Raw genomic sequence first — 20,085 nt, 5'->3', positions numbered from 1 at the left:
GCTACCCCACCGACCTTGCAATATACAGTATCCTGTTCGTGGGTCTCGTGTTCCGGGACTGGGGAACGGTCGAGCGGGAGCCTGAATTTCAGGGCCGTTCCGAGCATGACCACAGTTGGGGGATCCCACAAAGACAAGACTTTGTTAGCTACAAGATGATTCAAAGATACTCGAAGCCCACTATCAAAGTGGTCCTGTACAGGTTATCTGCAAGCACATTCCTGTACCAGGATTGACGCGAGCAGAGGGGCGCACCTAGCTGTCCTCTGTACATCTGAGGCTTCCTATTGCTAGATGGTTCTCTAAGAGATAAATGCTGGTACCTTTCTGAATTGGGCCAACAGAAAAAGATGGACTGGTGCGGCATATGGCCCCATCCCTGTTTTGATACATCTGAAGAGAGCATCAGATCCAGAGGGGAGATGAGAAGATTGGCCTCTTTGCAGAAGCTCTCGTCTGACAGCCACCATCTGCAGTTTGTCCACGGGGAGGGGGGTTGCATAGCATCTAACACATCTCGAGGTGATGTTGAGACGTGCAACTACTAGCACGTTTTTGCAATGAAGGGGAGGAGCCTGTCCTCCCTCCAACTGCCACCAATCTAGTTGGGGTTGGCCGAATAAGACCGATACCAGACGGTAAACCAGTTAGTCAGTACAGCTTATGTTATAAGAGCAAATCTCCATAGAGATCGCTGAACGCATCCAACCAACCACGAGAAGAGATTGAGATATATCTTCAATCTATTGTCGGATGGGTAATAAGCATAAGTCTGCTACGGAGTAGTAACACCGAACTGTGAACATGACAAGCATACGGGCGTAACCTGACTTAGAGTCATGTCCGGAACTCAGCTGAAGGACGTTGAAAACGTTCGTAACGGAGATTCCTCCTTCTTAGGACGAAAACGTTTGTACTTCTCAGTGTCCGATTGGTAAACTAGCATAAGTATTGAATGTTCCCTACTAGGGAACAGATATGCCTATGAGAAGTTTCCAATCAAAGTCATTGTGGGAGAGACTAAGACTTCCGATCGGGAGAAAGGAAGAAGTGCCTATAAGAAGGCCGAACATAAATGCCATATGTCTGGTTACGGGAAAGTAGCCAAGTAACATACTGAATTGCAAGATATATATAGCTCTTATTGGCAGAAAGATCGCCTGCACGCATAAGTACTTGCCCATCTGCGCTAGCGCATGCGTAATCTCTGCCTCCAGGAAACATTTGCTACAAATCCGGTTGCGGGAATAATGTATGTGTGACGAATTGTAACATTATTGCCCAAGGAATTTTTGATCGTTGACTAGCTGTAGTAAATTTTTGAATGAGAGCGCATATGTTCTCAAACAAAATATACAGTTAGAGAAGCAATCATTTCTTCTTGGTTTGTCCCTCCTCTTCATGGGAGGGGCTAGCCAGCATTCATACACAGACAATGATGTTTGGTTCCCAGTGGGTGGGATTTGAAACGTTCGTAAATGTAATGAAAAGCTACCGACGCTGTTGCTATCATTCTAAAACATAAACTAACACTGCTCCTTTGGGACTAATTGCTTGAGACAATAACCCTGTAAGGGTAGAATAAAGTCTCAGAAGCCTAACGTGTAAAACGTTAAGTTGTTGTACCCAAGGTATAATGTCGGGATGCGGCTGACTCAATCAAACGGTAGAACCTGAGTTTTTGACAATAACCTCACGGTTTTGCCTTAGACAGAGCGCATGCTCCGGGAAGGCTTATTGCCTTCAAGAAGTTTTAATAACACTAGTTGAAGTTACGTAAAACTTCTCAGGAACGAGAGTTTCCTGAAAAGGGTGATGTCTCGTATTTGGGTTTTGCTTCAACAAGACCATACATTCGATTGCCATTGACCGGTTACCCAAAAGAGTTGCTATCGAACGCTTTCTCGCTAGCGAGAAAACTCCCGTCTAATTCAGGCAAGACCTGCCAGGGGAAATAAACTGGAATGTAAAAAATTAAAATTTTATTCCCCATTAGTTTCTGTCCCGGAAATTGCAGGTTTCTCGACCACAAGAAAGAATCACAAGCTGCCTGCTAACCAAACCCCTCAAATTGGGAGGGTCGAAGGAAGATGATGGCGGTTCGTTCAAAAACTAGAGGATCGGTGCTGGCGAAACTAGCCTAGCAGCCATAGTGATGTAACAAGTCACGCTACCCCTGGAAGACCCATCCCGTAGGGGGGGGAAGGTCGACCATAAAGTTTTCAGAAAAAAAGAACTCTGGATCGCAGGAACCGAGAGATTCGGCGCGATGAGAACCTAGGGATTCTGAATTCATTTCATGAATTCCTTTCTCACGACCTTAAGAGATCGTGAATCTATTTTGCACGACCCTAAGGAATCGTTGTGACGAGAACTCGCAGAAACTCTGTCGCTGAATGTACTGAAAAACCTGGTTTCAGTAAGGGATATAGCTTTACAACTTAATAGAATGGAGTTCTAACTACAAGATATATATAGCCCTTATTGGCAGAAAGATCGCTTGCACGCATAAGTACTTGCCCATCTCCGCTAGCGCATGCGTAATCTCTGCCTCCAGGAAACGTTTGCAACAAATGCGGTTGAGGGAATAATGTATGTGTGATGAATCGCAACATTATTGCTCGAGAAATTTTTGATCGTTGATTAGCTGTAGTATTTTTAGAATGAGAGCGCATATGTTCACAAACAAAGTATACAGTTATAGAAGCGATCATTTCTCCTTGGTTTGCCCCTCCTCTTTATGGGAGGGACTAGCTAGCGTTCATGCACAGACAAGGATGTCTGGTTCACTGTGGACGGGGTTTGAAAAATTTGTAAATGTAATGAAAAGCTGCCTACGCTGTTGCTATCGTTCTAAAACGTAAGCTAACGCTGCTCCTTTGGGATTAATTGCTTGAGACAATAACCCTGTAAGGGTAGAATAAAAAGTCTCAGAAGCCTAACATGTAAAACGGTAAGTTGTTGTACCCAAGGTATAATGTCGGGATGCGACTGACTCAATCAAACGGTAGAACCTGAGTTTTTGACAATAACCTCACGGTTTTGCCTTAGACAGAGCGCATGCGCCGGGAAGCCTTATTGCCTTCATGAAGTTTTAACAACACCAGTTGAAGTTACATAAAACTTCTCAGGAACGAGAGTCTCCCGAAAAGGGTGAAGTCTCGTATTTGGGGTTTGCTTCAACAAGACCATACATTAGATTGCCATTGACCGCTTATCCAAAGGAGTTGCTACCGAACGCTTTCTCGCTAGCGAGAAAACTACAGTCTAATTCAGTCAAGGCCTGCCAGGGGAAATAAACTAGAGTGTAAAAAATAACCTCCCCTCAGTATTAACTATAAGAAGATTCCTCTATCAAGGGAATTCCAGTAAAGGGTTCTAACTTCTAGGGGTAGAGAAGTGTACAAGTCACTGCCCCTCTTTATTCTTAACACTGTGGGGTAAGGATGACTGATTTCTAATCGGAGTATTGAAGGAATTCTATTCTTTCAATATAGGAACGGTACCAGCAGAAGCCCGCACAAGGGTACCCAAGATATGTTAGAAATAACTACTGTATGATCATACTATAGTTTTCTGTTTGCACTTTATACTATATTGCAAATTACTGGCTACTATATAATTATATATAATATAGTTCAGCCAGTGTGCTGCCCTTGTGGCAAGCATCTGACGGCACAGTCCAGCCAGCATGACGCCAACTGGACTAGGAAGAATAAAAGACATATATTTGTGTATCATACCCAAACTATTTGCTGTGGCCTCCCTTACAATATTAAAACTTAGAGTTTCCCGATCAGGGAGACTCAAGGATAAGGGTTCTACCCTTTAAGGGTTAGAAGTGTAATACCTCCAACCCTTTAAAAAATTTAATATTGTAGGGTAATATGAAAACTGATTTCTAATCAGCATATTGAAGGAATTCTATTCTTTCAATATAGGATTGGTCTCAGCAAACACCCGGGCAAGGATACCCAAGATATATTGGAAAATAACTACTAGTATAATATATACAGTAGTCTTTCTATCTGCAGTATATCCTATACTGCAAATATAATGACTACTGTATCTGTATAAACATATACTGTACTGTAATTCAGCCGGCATAGCTAGTTCCTGCCGGCATATCCAGCATGCTAGCTAAAAGAGCGAGAGAGCATGGAGTGAAGGCTACCTATTACTGTGTATGTATACAGTAATTAAGGATGTAAAAATCTAATTTTACTGCCTTTCTCCAGAAAGAAGGTTCAAATGGAAGGGGAGAATGTAACATTCAGGCTTCCATCCAGCCACAGTACTATCGCCGGCAAGGTCCCGCCGGCGGTGTAACACCGCCGGCAGGCTATCCTCCGGCAGCACTAGTACAGTCGGCGTGCTTCCGGCTGAGTCAACACCTATCTGTGCCTGCCCGGCGGTATCCGACAACAGAACTTGTGGCCAGCAGTCCAAGGGAGAACTGAAGAACCTTGATAACAGAAGGGACTTCCCACCCACAGGCATCATGGCTGCCGACAGATGACATGTCTACCAACAGCATGCATCGCCGCCGGCAGCCGCCATAGCCGCCGACAGTTGTAAAACACATAGTCACCGGCAGCCAACATGGTTTCCTGCAGCTGGCATAGTCGCAGGCAGCCTGACAACGGCTGCAGAGAGGGAGTCTGGCCGGCCCAGGCAACACACCGGCAACAGTGAGGTTGCAGGACGCAAGCTCAAGAAAGACAATGGCTCAACCATCATAAAAGAACAGAGGGGGAGGGAAAAGGGTCCTGTGTGAAGTATGGAAGGAGCCAGCAATGTTGCCAGACCTACAGACCCTAAAGAAACTCTATTTCATTATCTGTGCAATCCTAGGCGGTAGGAGAATCTTCTATTCTCCAGGCCAGGGTCTGCCAATACAGTTAAGGGGACGGCACCAGTGCAGCCACCTCTCAACAAGGGAGAAACAGAGTTCCAGTGCCGCGTTATCCTAGGCCTCAGAAGTGTACCACTCTTCAGCCTAGGGTCTGCGAGCAAAGGACTAATCTACTAGGCCACAGGGAGAAGGTGGTGGTATCATACAACCACTTCAAGTGTAGCCTAGGGAGGGCTAGCCTCCTATGCCGGCAGCCTAGCCGGTAGGGGAATGACTATTCACCCTGCCAACTGACTGCCGGCACAAGACTAAATACTCTGAGGTTCTGAACGAATCCCAAAACTTGCCATCTGCTGTTAAGGGAAGAGACAGAAAACCCTAGGCTAGTCATGCCTGAATTAAAACTCGAGGCACGACCCATTAGGGTTGTAGCCTAAGGCTACACTCAGAGGGAAGAGAGATTACCCTTAAATCTCTATTAGAGACGAGCATCGGCTATATAAAATTCTAGGAGATATCAATCTCCGATGAATTGATAACCAATACACTTGGATAACCGGGGAATGTCAAAAGTATATGTTGCCTAGGTTAGGTTACCTAGGCAAGACGAGATCTCGGTTACCTATGTCACCGAATCTCTGACATATACGATAGACACAGAAAAGGAAAATTATGCATATAAATATCTTTACAAGTATAAAATGCCTAAATAGCTTCCATAATTAAATTATTAATGCTATTTAAACCGGGAATGTTGTTCTACTAACTAAATAACACATGCCTAACGAACGACAGCGCACATGGCGCCTCCGGTAACAGGCCTAGCTCCTAAACACAATAAATTACTTTAATTTCACTGTGAGACAGGTGCTAAAATACACATATTGTAAAGACTCAATACTCAACTATCCAGAGGCGAAAGAAGCTGGAGATAGCATAATTATAATCCTTGAAAATCGATCGAAAATGTCAGATCAACAGGGAACACCACCGTACAAAATCGCTACAGAATTAGGAATGGGAACTAAGGGTAACCTTGATACGGCTCCCCTTCTAATTCTGCCACTTTCCCCCTCGAAGCGTAACGCTATTCGGGGTGCAGATTTCTATGTGGCATGTCAAGAATACGCCCCCTGATATTATGCAATATCCTTGAGAGAAATTTAAGGATATTCTTGCCAGGAGTTAGAATTCTGGAGACCTAAAGGTAAATTCTCTGGGAATATCACTGTAGTCAAATGTCCCTTAAGAAGCTACTATTAGGAACCTTCCATAAGGACGACATGGCCATCTCACCCAAAAATAGATTTTTCGCTTCGCTCAAAATCCGTTTTTATTCCCCATTAGTTTATGTCCCAGCAATTGCAGGTTTCTTGATCACGAGAAAGAATCAAAAGCTGCCTGCTAACCCAACCACTTGAAGTGGGAGGGTAGAGATTAGATGATGGTGGTTCGTTCGAAAACGAGAGGATCGGTGCTGGCGAAACTAGCCTAGCAGTCATAGTAATCAGCTGGGAGTGTAGAGTGACATAAGTCACGCTACGCTGGAAGACCCATCCCGCAGGGGGAGAAGGTCGACCATAGAGTTTTCAGAAAAAAAAAAAACTCTGGACCGCGGGAACCGAGAGATTCGGCGTGACGAGAACCTAGGGGTTCTGAATTTATTTTGTGGATTCCTTTCTCTCGACCCTAAGGGATTGTGAATCTATTTTGCACGACCTCAAGGGATCGTTGTGACGAGAACCCGCAGGAACTCTGTTACTGAATGTACTGAATAACCTAGTTTCAGTAAGGGATATAGTTTTACAACCTCATAGAACAGAGTTCTGATTGCAAGATATATATAGCCCTTATTGGCAGAAAGATCGCTTGCACGCATAAGTACTTGCCCAACTGCCCTAGTGCATGCGTAATCTCTGTCTCCAGGAAAAGTTTGCAATTAATCCAGTTGCGGGAATCATGTATGTGCGACGAATCGCAACATTATTGGTCAAGGAATTTTTCATTCCTTAATTAGCTGTAGTAATTTTTTGAATGAGAGCGCATATGTCTTCAAACAAAATATACACTTATAGAAGCGATCATTTCTCCTTGGTTTGCCCCTCCTCTTTATGGGAGGGACTAGCTAGCGTTCATGCACAGACAAGGATGTCTGGTTCACTGTGGGCGGGGTTTGAAACGTTCGTAAACGTAATGAAAAGCTGCCCACGCTGTTGCTATCGTTCTAAGACGTAAGCTAACACTGCTCCTTTGGAACTAATTGCTTGAGACAATAACCCTGTAAGGGTAGAATAAAAAGTCTCAGAAGCCTATCGTGTAAAATGGTAAGTCGTTGTACCCAAGGTACAATGACGGGAAGCGGGTGACTCAATCAAATGGTAGAACCCGAGTTCATGACAATAACATCATAGTTTTGTCTTAAATAGAGCGCATGCGCCGGGAAGGCTTACTGCCTTCATGAAGTTTTAACAACACCCGTACAAATTATGTAAAGCTTCTCAGGAATGAGTCTCTCCCGAAAAGGGTGAAGTCTCGTATTTGGGGGTTTGCTTCAAAAAGACCATACATTAGATTGCCATTGACCGCTTACCCGAAGGAGCTGCCATCAAACGCTTTCTCGCTACCGAGAAAACTGTCGTCTAATTCAGACAAGGCCTGCCAGGGGAAATGAACTGGAATGTAAAAAAAAAAAAAAAAAAAAAAAAAAAAAAAAAAAAAAAAAAAAAAAAAAAAAAATTATTCCAGGGTAGTTTCCATCCCGGCAGTTGAGGGTTTCTCGATGACGAGAAAGGATCACAAGCCGTCTGCTAACCCAACCACTTGAAGTGGGAGGGTGGAGGGAAGATGACAGTGCTTCATTCAAAAACAAAAGGATTGATGCTGGCGAGACCAGCCTAGCTGACATAGTAATCAGCTGGGAGTGTAGAGTGATGTAACAAGTCACTCTACGCTGGAAGACCCATCCCATAGGGGGGGAAGGTCGACCATAAAATTTTCAGAAAAAAAAACTCTGAATCACGGGAACCGAGATTCGGCACGACAAGAACCTAGGGGTTCTGAATTTATTTTGTGGATTTCTTTCTCACAACTCTAAGGGATCGTGAATCTATCTTGCGTGACCCTATGGGATCGTTGTGATGAGAACCCGCAGGAACTCTGTCGCTGATTACTGATGGAAACTTCAGGAATCGGTCGTGTGAACCTACTGGGATTCATGCGACCAGAAGCATGATTAGAACCCAAAGGAACTATGTCATAGTTACCTGTAGGGAGATGGAAACCCCTAGGCAGCAGGCATCCCTCAGGGATTTAGAAACCTCAGCAGGTTTCTGAACCTTCTTGCCTGTGGAAGGCTTCCAGGCAGGTAAGAGTGGCACAGGCCTACCCATAAGGATAGGTTCTGGGGTTTTGTCATGTGGGCGACTGCTGTCTCTGAGGTGATGGAGGCTTATGAGACTAGAGAGACACATGGGTGTCTCTCCTTGCAGGAGAGTTAGCCTCTGTAGCCAAAAAAGATGGTACTTTGTCTGAGGACGAGGTAACCACCGAAGCGAGGAGAGCTTGGTTCCGCTAGAATGGAAAACTGCGAGAACCCTCTCTCGACTGGAAAGTGACGCGCAACGCTGTTTTGTCACATCATGCAGCGCAAAAAAGGGCTGGGTCCAGAGGTGGAAGCCAGGTGGAGGAGCACCAGAGGATCGTGAACCTCGATGGTGCGCTCTCTCAGAACTCACGCAGCGAGGAACCTCGTCGCTAACTCCTGTTGGATGGAAGACAGAAAGTGGGCTGAGCGAGCCTGAAAGTTCAACAGAGCGCTGATCGCGCGCGCAGAGTTGGTCGTGCACACCGAGATGGTCGCGCACGTAGCGCTGATCACGTGCGCGAATATTTCGCGCGATGAGAGTCCGAAGACTCTTGGTCATAAGAGTAATACTCTTGATGACAATGGTTGCGTGAACCGAGATGGTCACGTGCGCGAACACTCCATGCGACGAGTGTCCAAAGACTGTTATTTGAGTAAAACTCTTGACGACGATGGTCGCACGCACCAAGATGGTCCTGCGCTCGAACAATCCGCGCGACAAGAGTCCGAAGACTCTCTGTCATAAGAGTAAAACTCTTGATGACAAGGTCACGAGAAAACAAAAGGTTCAGCGTGATCGCATGAACTCCTAGAGATTGGGCGACGAGGAGATAACTCCCTGCTATGAGAATCCGAAGGTTCAGTGTAGCACTGGTTACAAGCGTGAACGCTCTATGCAACGAGAGTCAGAAGACACTCTTTTCATAAGAGTAAAACTCGCGATGACAATAGCGTTCAGCATGAGAGCCTACAGGCTCAGCAATACCAATGTTACGAGACCCCGAAGGATCAACGTAACGGGAAAACCGCAGTCTCCCTGCCACGAGAGCCCGAAGGCTCAGCATAACCTGTGTTGCGAGACCCCGAAGGGTCAGCGCAATGGGAAACCAAAGTTTCCCTGTCACAAGACACCGAAGCGTCAGTGTGACTAAAGGCACGAGAGCCCGAAGGCTCAGTGTAACCTATGTTGCGAGACCCCAAAGGAATAGCGGAACGGGAAACTGAAGTTTCCTTGTTCACGAGACACCAAAGGGTCAGCGTGATTAATGGTACGAGAGCCGGAAGGTTCTGCGTAACCATAGGTACGAGAGACCGAAGGTTCAGCGTAACTATCGTTACGAGAGCCCAAAGGCTTTACGTAATTGAAACCCAAAGGTTCCAAGTCGCATGAACTCAAAAGCCCAGCGCAACGGAGACCCCGAAGGACTCCTAAGGTCATGAGAACCCGAAGGCTCACGATCACCGCAAGGAGAACAAGCAGGGTCAAAAAGACGTCCCCTCACAGCACGAGGAGGAGAACGTCCAGGATGGAGAGGGGTGACAACCCTTCCACCCTACGATCCTCCGGAGAGGAACGCAGAACAGACTCCGCCCGAGGGGGAGACTGATCCAGCTCTGAAGATACCCTCTCCGAAGGGGAGGTTTGTTCTCCCAAAGGAGAACATCGCTTAAGACAAGGCTCTCACTCCGCCCCTGGAAGAGAACCACAAACATAAGGGGGACCTTCGATGCCCAGAGGTGGTCTTCTCTCGAGAACAAGAGACTTGTTCCCCCAAAGGGAAAATCTGCTTCGGAGAAAGCTCTGCCACCACCCCTGATGGATCAGCAAACTCCTCAGCGTCAAAAACAGATTCAGGGCCTGACTGATGGGCTGTAGTGCTTGCGACAACCCGCAGGTTTAACACAAAAGCTGAACATAAGTTTTCTCTCACGAACGAGAAGAAAGTTCTCCCGAAGGAGGACATTGCCTAGAACAAGTTTTCTCCCAGCCCTATGGGAAAAAAGAGTAGGCGTACGGCATATGTTGGTCACTGAACAATCTCTCTCTCAAACGAGAGAAATCCTCCCGAAGGAGGACATCGCCTAAGACAAGCTTTCTCACGGCTCTATGGGAAAAAGCATAGGCGTAATGATCTCTCGCAAACGAGAGAGAAGATCCCCTTGAAGGAGGAACGAGCCTTGGACTTGCTTTTCCCCAGTTCAAGGAGAAGAAGCATAGTCTTCGGCAACAAGACAGCTGATGTAGATCTCGTCGAGCTGTCAGCAATTCTTCCCGAAAGAGGGAAGGTTGCTGAACGGCTGAAGTAGTGAAGCTCTCTCTCGAAAGGGGGGGCACCCCACACCGGGGAAGGTTAACTTAACACTCCCTCATAAGGGAAGATTCTTCAACCCCTACTGGCAAACCTCCTGACAGCACTCTATGCTTCCCATCAACAAGCCTCATTCAAGTTGAAGGTTGGCAACGAGTGCTACCTAGTGAGGTGGGCAGCTCACGAGCTGCCACAGGAAGCGCAGGACATTGACCGTAGTGGCCAAAGCCATCAACCTTGCTTTCTACATCTCTGCTATCTGTTAGAAAAGGAAATATAAGTTGTGATGAATTACAATTCATAGCTCTGCTGCATAACATGAACTATTTGGGGAACAAGTCACCTTCCTTGTAAGAGAATTCCTCGAAAGGGAGTGGAACTGTTAAAACTTTAACTCAAGTACTGAAAGAAACACACGGGAGTGTTGAGGAACTGACGGCCACCCACGCAGGGAAGGGTGGCAAGATAGGGGAGTATAGTATCAACACAATGACAACTCCCTTACGGCGGAGACCGCTGGATACGTTGTCAACTGTAATTAAAGTTACAATTATTTAACAACATCCAAGTATGTTTGAATATATACATATGTACATCCATATATATGTATAAGATAAAAACACACAAAAGAATAAACTAAGCAGAAAAAAAGGCAAGTCTTTGCGGGAGAGAAAGGCAGCATGTCCGTCCTCTACAGAGCCAAAAATTAAAATGGTTAATCAGCCGAGTGGTGTGAGTGAACGGGGTAGCCAGTCTACCCCAACCCCCACCCGCTAACTAGCGGATGGAGTAGTTATCCATCACTAAAATTATCATGGCTCGTCTTTCAGCTACGTCGAAAGTAATACCCCTATAAATAGCAGAGGGGTTGTATTTACGCCGGAACAAATTTATTTTAATGTTGTAACTGTTCTTAAAATATTTTAATTCTTTATTACTTCTCTTTTAGTTTTCTTATTTCCTTTCCTCATTGAGCTATTTTCCCTGGTGGAGCCATCAGGCTTATAGCATCCTGCTTTTCCAACTAGGTTTGTTGCTTAGCAAGTAAAAATAATAATAATCATAATAATAATGGAACTCATGTTTCCGACACCAGCACCATGCACCCTCACACAGGTACAGTACACCTTTTTTTTTTAAAGAGAGGTGGTATCATGGGGAATCTGGTCCCCGCAACTATGTCTGTTCTTCCTGGACCTCTTTGACTATTTCCTCATGTTCCTCTGGTGAGAGGATGGAGTCGGAATTGGAGTCATAGTTAAAGGAGGGGGGGGGAGGAATGGCATGCAAAATTCTTCACTTTAAAATTACAACATATTCATATGGATATATATTTTCTGACTATTTATTTTTCCTCCCTTTCCAATTGACGTACTGACAATAACTGACTAACCATAGGATATTCTTATGAGGTCAATGGAGAAACACAGGCATCTCAACTGAGTGAATGCATGTGTTTCATCCAGCCATGGCTTCCTCTTTGTTCTACAAGCAGAGCGGTTAGGGTAGGAGCAACCATCGACAATGACGACGATGCTCCCCCAGAGGGAGAAATCATACGAATTATTGCAGCAGGAACACAACACTGGGGCACATTCACTGACACTGAGGAAGGACACAGAGACTAAAGATCCCTAGGCACAAGGGTGGAGAGTGCTGGCACTGGGTCAGGGATTTGGGTCATATTCTTAATTTGAACCTTCTTTAAAGACTTACTCTTACCTATATTTTCAAGCAACTTACCAGACGCTGGGTTCTCTGACCCCTCCTCCACACCTGGGGGCACGGGAACAATATCCAGAACAGGGTTATTGGGGAAGAGGCAACCCTGGCACCCAACTTCTTCAAAAAATCCTAGAGGACCTACCTGAAAGACCTAAGGAAATCCAGCCATTCTTTAGGTCAAACTCACCATTAATAAAGGTCCCTTCAGCCTTCGCAGGGAAGTGACGAATACTCGGGGTTCTCAGCGCACCAGCAAAATCTGAAAAAGACGCAGATGTCAATCCGTGCTTTTCTGACTCCCGCAGCGTACTCCCCTGGGACCAATGTAGGGGCATAAGCACAGGGGCAGCAGCAGACAAACTCCCTTCAGAAGAAAGAACAGCAGCAACCTTCGTCATTGTCTTCTTGGGCATTGCCCAGTCAGACCCAGAAGAAGGCCTAGCAAGCTTCTTCCACTTCAAAGAATATACCTGCCACTGCACCGGAGACCATGATTGACACTTGGCACAAGGGGAATCCTGCATAAAGACATGGTCCCATCGCAAAGCACAGAGGGAGTTCAGGTCTACATCCGTCTTCACCATGAAGCGGTTGCAGAAGCCGCCGTTCCCTCAGCAGGCATAAATTTCCAGTTTCCATTTCATCATCAACAATCACAAGCAAAGGAAAAAGAATGAAGAGCTTGAAGAGCATCAATAACACACGTGCGAACAACACAAAGGCCGAGGCAAAACAGAATAGAGAACTGACTGTGGGGCAGGAGGAGCAAGGCTCCTAACCATTCCGATAACTGCTTGTTGTCTATTTTCAATTAGAAATTCCTGCTGGTGCAGTAGTAATCTACCTAATTAAAGGATGATGGTTTGTTATTCATTTAGGAACAAATGAAAATTTTGTTAAGAGCTGACAGTTCATCCATACTTGTCAGCGGCTGAATCAAAAGGGAAGCATTCAGACTGGTGAGGGGGCGGAGCTTCTCACTCACACCCTCCACAGCTAGTTGAACAATTCTAATGACTGTCTCCAGCTCGTAATGAAACAATCTCCCTATTAAAGGACGATGGTTTGTATGTCTATGTCACGTAGGAACAAATACACATTTCTTAGCACAGTAATGTATGCAACTTACTTTTTAGCCGAAGGAGCTATGGATGATTCCCAGGATGGATGCATATCTAAAGATGACATTTCAACATTTTTCTTGTTAGCAAAACCCAGCCGGCAAAATAATGATACTGCTACCTTAACGAGTGCTAGATCAATTTCAAGAACTTTGGCTAGCTGAAAGAAAATATATAATTTTTTTAATAAAATTCCTTAATATCTCTTACCAACTAAAAAGAATAAACATACAATGTAACATCTTAATACAAACTAGTTCCATTTGACACTAAATCATCAAAATTGAAAATAACCAAAGCTTCTGCAAAGTTTCACATAATATACATCATCATTAGTTTCACTCAATATACCGTACATCATTATTAGTTTCACACAATATACATCATTAGTGAAGAAGGGTGGTTTCTTTAGCAATAAAATCTGACTAAGAAAGTATGGATGTCAAAATTAAAGGAATTGATTTTCATCAAATAAACAACATAAACAATCCAGAAACCCCACAAGGGTGAAATTTTTTATGCATATTTTATTGGTTTTCGATTCAAATACCAATTTGATAGTCCACCTATTAGCATTTACCAACCTGAGCCAGAAGGATAAAAGAAAAAAGAGAGGAAAGAAAGGGCAACCAAGCCTCAGAGTAATTTAAAATATTACCTCACCTCTTTTAAATGATGGAAGATTGTAAGAGTCAAGATATTGGAAAGGAATTCCAGACGAGTATTCAAAGTCTGGATATAAAGATAAAGTGTTCACTTCTCAATGATGTACTTGCCAAGTTTATCTGCATCAGATTGTTCATTTCAGAGAAAAGATTACTTGGAGGTGAAGAAAAAAGTATGGAGGGTAGAATCATCAACAAGAAAAGAAAAATAGGCAAGAAAAAGTCACTGATAATGAGGATGAAAAAAGCAGAGGGGACAACAAAGCTGAAATAAAGTTACTAAAAAAAAGCAGTGTAGAAAATCATATGGTATCTTACCTCAGAAACAGGTGTGTGTTCATCTATTGATACAAAAATCTTGTACATAAGACTTTCAAGGTAATCTCCCAGGACACGGTTCATAACAAAACCTTCTAGTGGAGGGACCGATATGCAATCACTTGGACTTATTGGAACCTCTAAGTACACTAACCCTTTTCTGAAATTACAATTCAAATGTTGAACGTACAATAAAATATCTAGAAATACATTTTTACATCTGTGATGATTTAATTTACAAAACAATTATTTCACAATAATAAGCATAAAGTTCCCAATTGGAGAAAAAGTACTTTGTTGTGCCACAAATGCAAACCTTCGTCCTTTACATAGGATAAATTATCAGCAAAGCTGGAGTATATGGCTATTAAACCTTTATAATGAGGTGTAAACAGATGGTCGGTAGTTACTGAGAGGGGGGAAGCCTTGGCTCCCTGCTTGCTTACTGAGCACTCATTTCTGATTTCAGCCGTCAACTGGAGCAGACGTTCTTGCACTGGCTAGAGTTTTGGCTTTCTAATTTCTTTTTCTTTTTCATTTTCCAGTGATTTAGTGAGTAACTGTTGGGGGATGCCGGTGGATATGCGGATATGCCCGGGGATGTCGGGTTGTTGCGGAAATTTCATGAGTTCGAAGAGGATGCATCCTAACCTATTGTGCCCTGCCTACAGAGGACACTCCTAAAGGCAGGAATTTCCTTATGATGAGTGCCGAGAGTGGTCACTCTCCCTATGGTTAGTGTATGGTAGGAGGAGGAAAAAAGAGGTCCAAAAGAGATTCTTTACCTTTGAGGTCCTCCTTGAAGTCCATGATGTCCCGATCTATTTCTCTGAACCCCGTTACACTTTCCTCTGACCCTTCCCCATAGCTTTCCTCTGAAAGCCGATCGCAGAAGTCTTTATGCCAAGTCTCAAGGCTGGAAGACCTACTCTTTTCCCCTAGAGGAATGGGAGGTCTTCCTCCACAGGAGGTGACCTCATGCTTTGATTTACAGGTTAATGATGCCCTGCTAGTCTTACAGTGCTCCTTGGGTCTGCAAGATCGACCATCCAATGAGTTGTTAGTGATGGCACTAGCTTTGAAGGAGGAACAGATGAGTGTTTCTGATCATGCGCCGGACACCTTCGGCTTTTCTCCTTCGCGAGTGGAGTAGAGACAGTCTCTCCTCCTCGGGCTCCTTTCTTCAAAGACACCAGCTGTCACTTCAGTATCAGTATCATCTCATGAGACTCGAGAACATGCTTAATGTTAGTATGTCTCCCATGTGCCCTCCTCCTGGGACATGCGTGCTACCTGTTTTTGAAATGCTCTTCTTGGTGGACATGTTCCCCAACATGTGCACACATTTAAGCGCACTGCGCACTAGCTCTTATTATTACAGTATTATTATTATTATTACTGTACAAGTTAGGCTATAACCCTAGTTGGAAAGGTAAGATGCTATTAGTCCGAGGGCTCCAACAGGGAAAAATAGCCCAGTGAGTAAAGGAAACAAGGAAATAAATAAACTGTAAGAGAAGGATTAACAATCAAAATAAAATATTTCAAGAACAGTAACAGCATTAAATTAGATCCTTCACATATAAACAATAAAAACTTTTGAAAATCAGGAGGAAGAAAAATAAGATAGAACAACATGCCCAAGTTTACCCCCAAGCAATAGAACTCTAATCCTAGACCGTGGAAGGTCATGGTACAGAGGCTATGGCACTACCAAATACACATGAACAACAGTTTGATTTTGAAGTATCCTTCTCCTAGAAGAGCTGCTTACCATACCCTTACCAAGAGTTAAGTAGCCATTGAACAATTACACTGTGATAGTTAATCCTTGTAACGCAGTTCAGGTAGCCCTGCAGCTTCCTTCGGCCTTGGTGAGCGCTGAGGAGCAGTAGGGGATTCAGCATATGAAGCTTCATTTGTAGGGGATAATGGGGGAGGGTGGGCTGTGGCACCTTAGCAGTACCAACCAAACTTGGTTGAATCCTTCATCAGCCTGAAAGGAGCAGAGAGAAAAAGTCCTCTTTTGTTCCTTTCTTTGATACCCCCAAAATTGAAGGAAGTGCCTTACTTACTTACTTTACTTTGATGGCTGCTTTTCCGGTCCCATACAGCAGGAGAACCCCACTCTCTACAGTACCTCCGCTGTCGTTTTACCTTGTTCGTTCAGAGTATTTATCGTTTCAGATCACGTATTGTTCATCTAATGTTAAATCATCACAGTTGTAAGACTGTTTAAATAAGAAAGTCTTCAGTTTCCTCTTGAAAGCCTTAATGTCTTCAATCATTTGAATGTTTCATGGGAGCTTATTATATAGTCTCGGGGCCGCATATTTAAAGGCTCTGGAGCCTAAAGTAGACATATATCTAGATTCAAACACTTTGAAGCCATCTGTAACTATTCTCGTGTCGACGCGATTTGTTGGTTGCGCAATATGTAGCAATTGTCCCGAGGTTAAGGCACTTTAAAAATCCACAGATACAGTACTTCCTATTAATTCTCTGGTAACCTTCCATCAGGACGACATGGCTTGAGCCCAAAAAACGGATTTTGAGCGAAGCAAAAAATCTATGTTATGCAAAGTGTCCAATCACATCATGCTTTCATGGGTTGAGGAGTACAGATGTAATGATCAATGACTGAGGTTCTCCCCAAAGGAGGTGCCAAGGTTGCTTTCTCCAGGCCATTGCACTCACAGATGTGAGCTAGGAACTTTCCCATGATACAATGTCCTTGGGACATCCAAACACCAAGGACCCTCAACTCAGCTGGGGCAGAGGGTGTGGCAGGACATTCGGGTGATTCCATTCCTTCCAAGAATAAATCCATTCTGCCCCAAGGACATATCTGGCACATAATTGGGGGCTAATGAAGGTTTGTGAAGGCCAGCAGCAAAGGGAAAAGAATCCCTGGCACTGATCACAACAGAGATGGACGGAATAGCACATGCTCCTCTCCGGTGATCAGGGCAGGATGACAGCCACCGCCCCAAGGCACAAGGAAAGAGTCCATCCACCCCCACTTGATCTTCCATTACACGCGAGCGTACAATGACAGTCTCGAGTGGTGACACCCTCTTAACCAGCCCAAACAAATTCTCATTGGAAAAAGGAGGGAGTCCACTGTCCTGGAAGGGAGATGGAGAGTGCTGAAGCTCTTCCATCAACCTGGGAAAAGAGTATTTATGGGGTAATACACTACTGTCTTGGCCAGCTACTGAAATAGCTGGGACTCAAACCATGGCTCTGTGGTAAGGGACCTTGACAAGGGGTCCACATAATTGTCGTCCAATGCCCCTAAAAGAGGGGCAGTGTTAAAGGAGCCTTCTTCTTATAACTACATATAGTTGGCCTTCCTGGACTTCTTCCTCCTCTTCTTCAACTGAGAACACTTGGAGTCAGAGGACAAAGAGGATGAGGAGGAAGAACAATGTGCACACTTCTTCTTCTTTCTAATTCTGCAACAGAGGAGAAGAGGTCTGAGTGACTAACGACGATAATGCTTCCTCGAGGGGAAAACCACAGGGGTTGCTCTACCATGGACTTAGACACTGGGGCACTGTCACAGGGGAGAGGGAAGCCCCACTCACAGGGCCCAGCGACCCTGCCACGAGCAGAACCTCGAGCACAAGGGTTGAGGTGACGGGAACAGAAGAAGGGGTGGGTAACACTGGGGCCGGGTCAGGGAGCTAAGCTCAGGCACATGGGCAACACGCACTTTTGGCCCCAAGGCCAACTTACACCTCAACACCTGGTGTCGGCACCATCTCCGCCAACACAAGTGTCACCCTCCGATCTTTCACAGTCCATTTAGACTTGGAGGGAGGTACCACCCTGCCTTTCACCAATGATATCACTGGGATCACAGTGGACACTAGCACTGGGGGAACCAGGCTCCCTCAAAATAGTTATGGAGGGCCTAGCTGAAAGACCAAAGGATGCCAAAGACTTCATTGGGGTACACCACACAACACCAAAACCTGAAAATCCGACCGATGCAGATCCGAGGGTTCCTTGCTCCTGACTACTACTACTTGGGGAATGAACCAGGGGAATATGCACTAGGGCGGTAGTAGCAGATGCACCCAAAGGGGAGACCTTAGCAGCAAAATACTTTTTTTTTTCAATATTTTCTGTGGCATAGCGAAGACAGACAGGCAAAAGCTTAGCTAGCTTGCTTCCCTTCAAAGCATATGCATGCCACAGCACAGGAGACTAAGACCTGCATTCATTGCATGGGGATGATGGAAAATAGTCATGCCCCTAAGGGAAGTACAGAGCATGGATTTACAACCGGCTTTCTCATAAACCAGTTGCAGTGTCCACCCTACCCTCAGCAAGTATGAATTTCTAGTTTAACTTCCATATCACAAATCAACAACTAGCATTCACTTCCTGCAAAACTAAAAATGACAAATTCGAAGATAATTTGTATTTTTCCTAACCATACAAACCTTAGCTATTTACAAAGGGTTTACTTTTAGCGCAGCTGAAATGATGAGCCAATAGTTTTTAACGAGGGTTAATTACCCCCGCACTAGTTAGCGGGGGGTGGGGAAGGGTAGCTTGCTACCCCTCCCCCCTCCACACACCGGTGACTTGCTTCACTTCACTTAGAGGTAGGACTTGACTTGGGGGTCAGGGATGGCGGGCACATATGTGTAAATAGCTAAGGTTTGTATGGTTAGGAAAAATACAAATTATCTTCGAATTTCTCATTTGTTCCGTAACCGAAATACAAACCACGCTATTTACAAAGGGTGACTTACCCCTTAGGAAGGGTGGAAAGTCCCCAGCCTTACTGACTTCGGCTTGCCCGGGGGCTCGATCCCTCAGTGAGCAGCACTAGAGAGAGGGAGCCCCTGTACCTCACAGGTTCCTAGCATCGCTAGGAACGAGTGGCCTACATAAGCAGTGTGAGGAGGAGAGTGTGACTCGTCCTATGAAGTTGACCTTGAGACCTTCAGATAGGAATTCTAGGATAGGACGTTCCCCATACCACCTCGTCAGGGTATGGGAGGCGCAACAGTATTAAGCTTAATACTAGGAGCACAAAGAAGCATGGGTTACCTGCAGAGGTCGAGGTCAGCTATGCGAGGACCAGGATGCTGCTTCCCCAAGAGAGGGGAGAATGAAGAAAGAAGTAAGGGTCAGACATACTCTTTCATTCACGCAGACTAAGACCGGGTAACAACGCCCTCAACCTACTGCTACTTGTCCAAAAAGGAGCCTGAGGTTAGACCAGCTGTTGTGCAGCCACCACAGGGCCGATAGAGAACGTATCGAGGCTCCTGTGGGTCACGTCTTGCAGGTAGTGGGCTGTGAAGGTCGTTTGACACTTCCAGACCCCAGCTTGAAGTACCTGCATCACAGAGAAGTTTCTCTTGAAGGCCAGGAATGTAGCAATACCCCTGACATCGTGGGCCCGAGGGCGACGTGACGGAGGAGGGTCAGGATTCAGGGCATGGTGGATAACCCTTCGAATCCAAGCAGAGATGGTGTTCCTGGTGACCCTCCTCTTTGTCCTGCCTGTGCTCACAAACAAAGCTCGCACATGAGGACGGACTGCAGCCGTTCTCTTCAAGTAGTACCTCAGACACCTCACTGGGCATAGTAGCAGCTGGTCTGGGTCGTTTGTTACAGAACGGAGACTCGCAATCCTGAAAGAGTCGAACCGAGGATCCGGCACTCCAGGATTCTGAGTCTTGGCCACAAACTCAGGGACGAA

General features: G+C 45.1%; 1 protein-coding gene across 2 annotated transcripts in view; it reads right to left on the bottom strand.

The window, feature by feature from the left end:
- Nucleotides 1-20,085, bottom strand: part of LOC137646053 (protein FAM91A1-like) — a 243,008-nt gene that overhangs the window by 139,800 nt on the left and 83,123 nt on the right. For both annotated transcript variants that reach the window (XM_068379206.1, XM_068379207.1), the window contains 2 exons: nucleotides 14,358-14,517; nucleotides 13,383-13,534 (listed from right to left, as the gene is read on the bottom strand). In XM_068379206.1, coding sequence (XP_068235307.1) covers nucleotides 13,383-13,534; nucleotides 14,358-14,517 — 312 coding nt within the window. The remainder of the gene's footprint in view (nucleotides 1-13,382; nucleotides 13,535-14,357; nucleotides 14,518-20,085) is intronic.

Source organism: Palaemon carinicauda, chromosome 8 (assembly GCF_036898095.1).
Source record: "Palaemon carinicauda isolate YSFRI2023 chromosome 8, ASM3689809v2, whole genome shotgun sequence".
NCBI lineage: Eukaryota > Metazoa > Arthropoda > Malacostraca > Decapoda > Palaemonidae > Palaemon > Palaemon carinicauda.
This window is presented reverse-complemented; position numbering and strand designations above follow the sequence as displayed.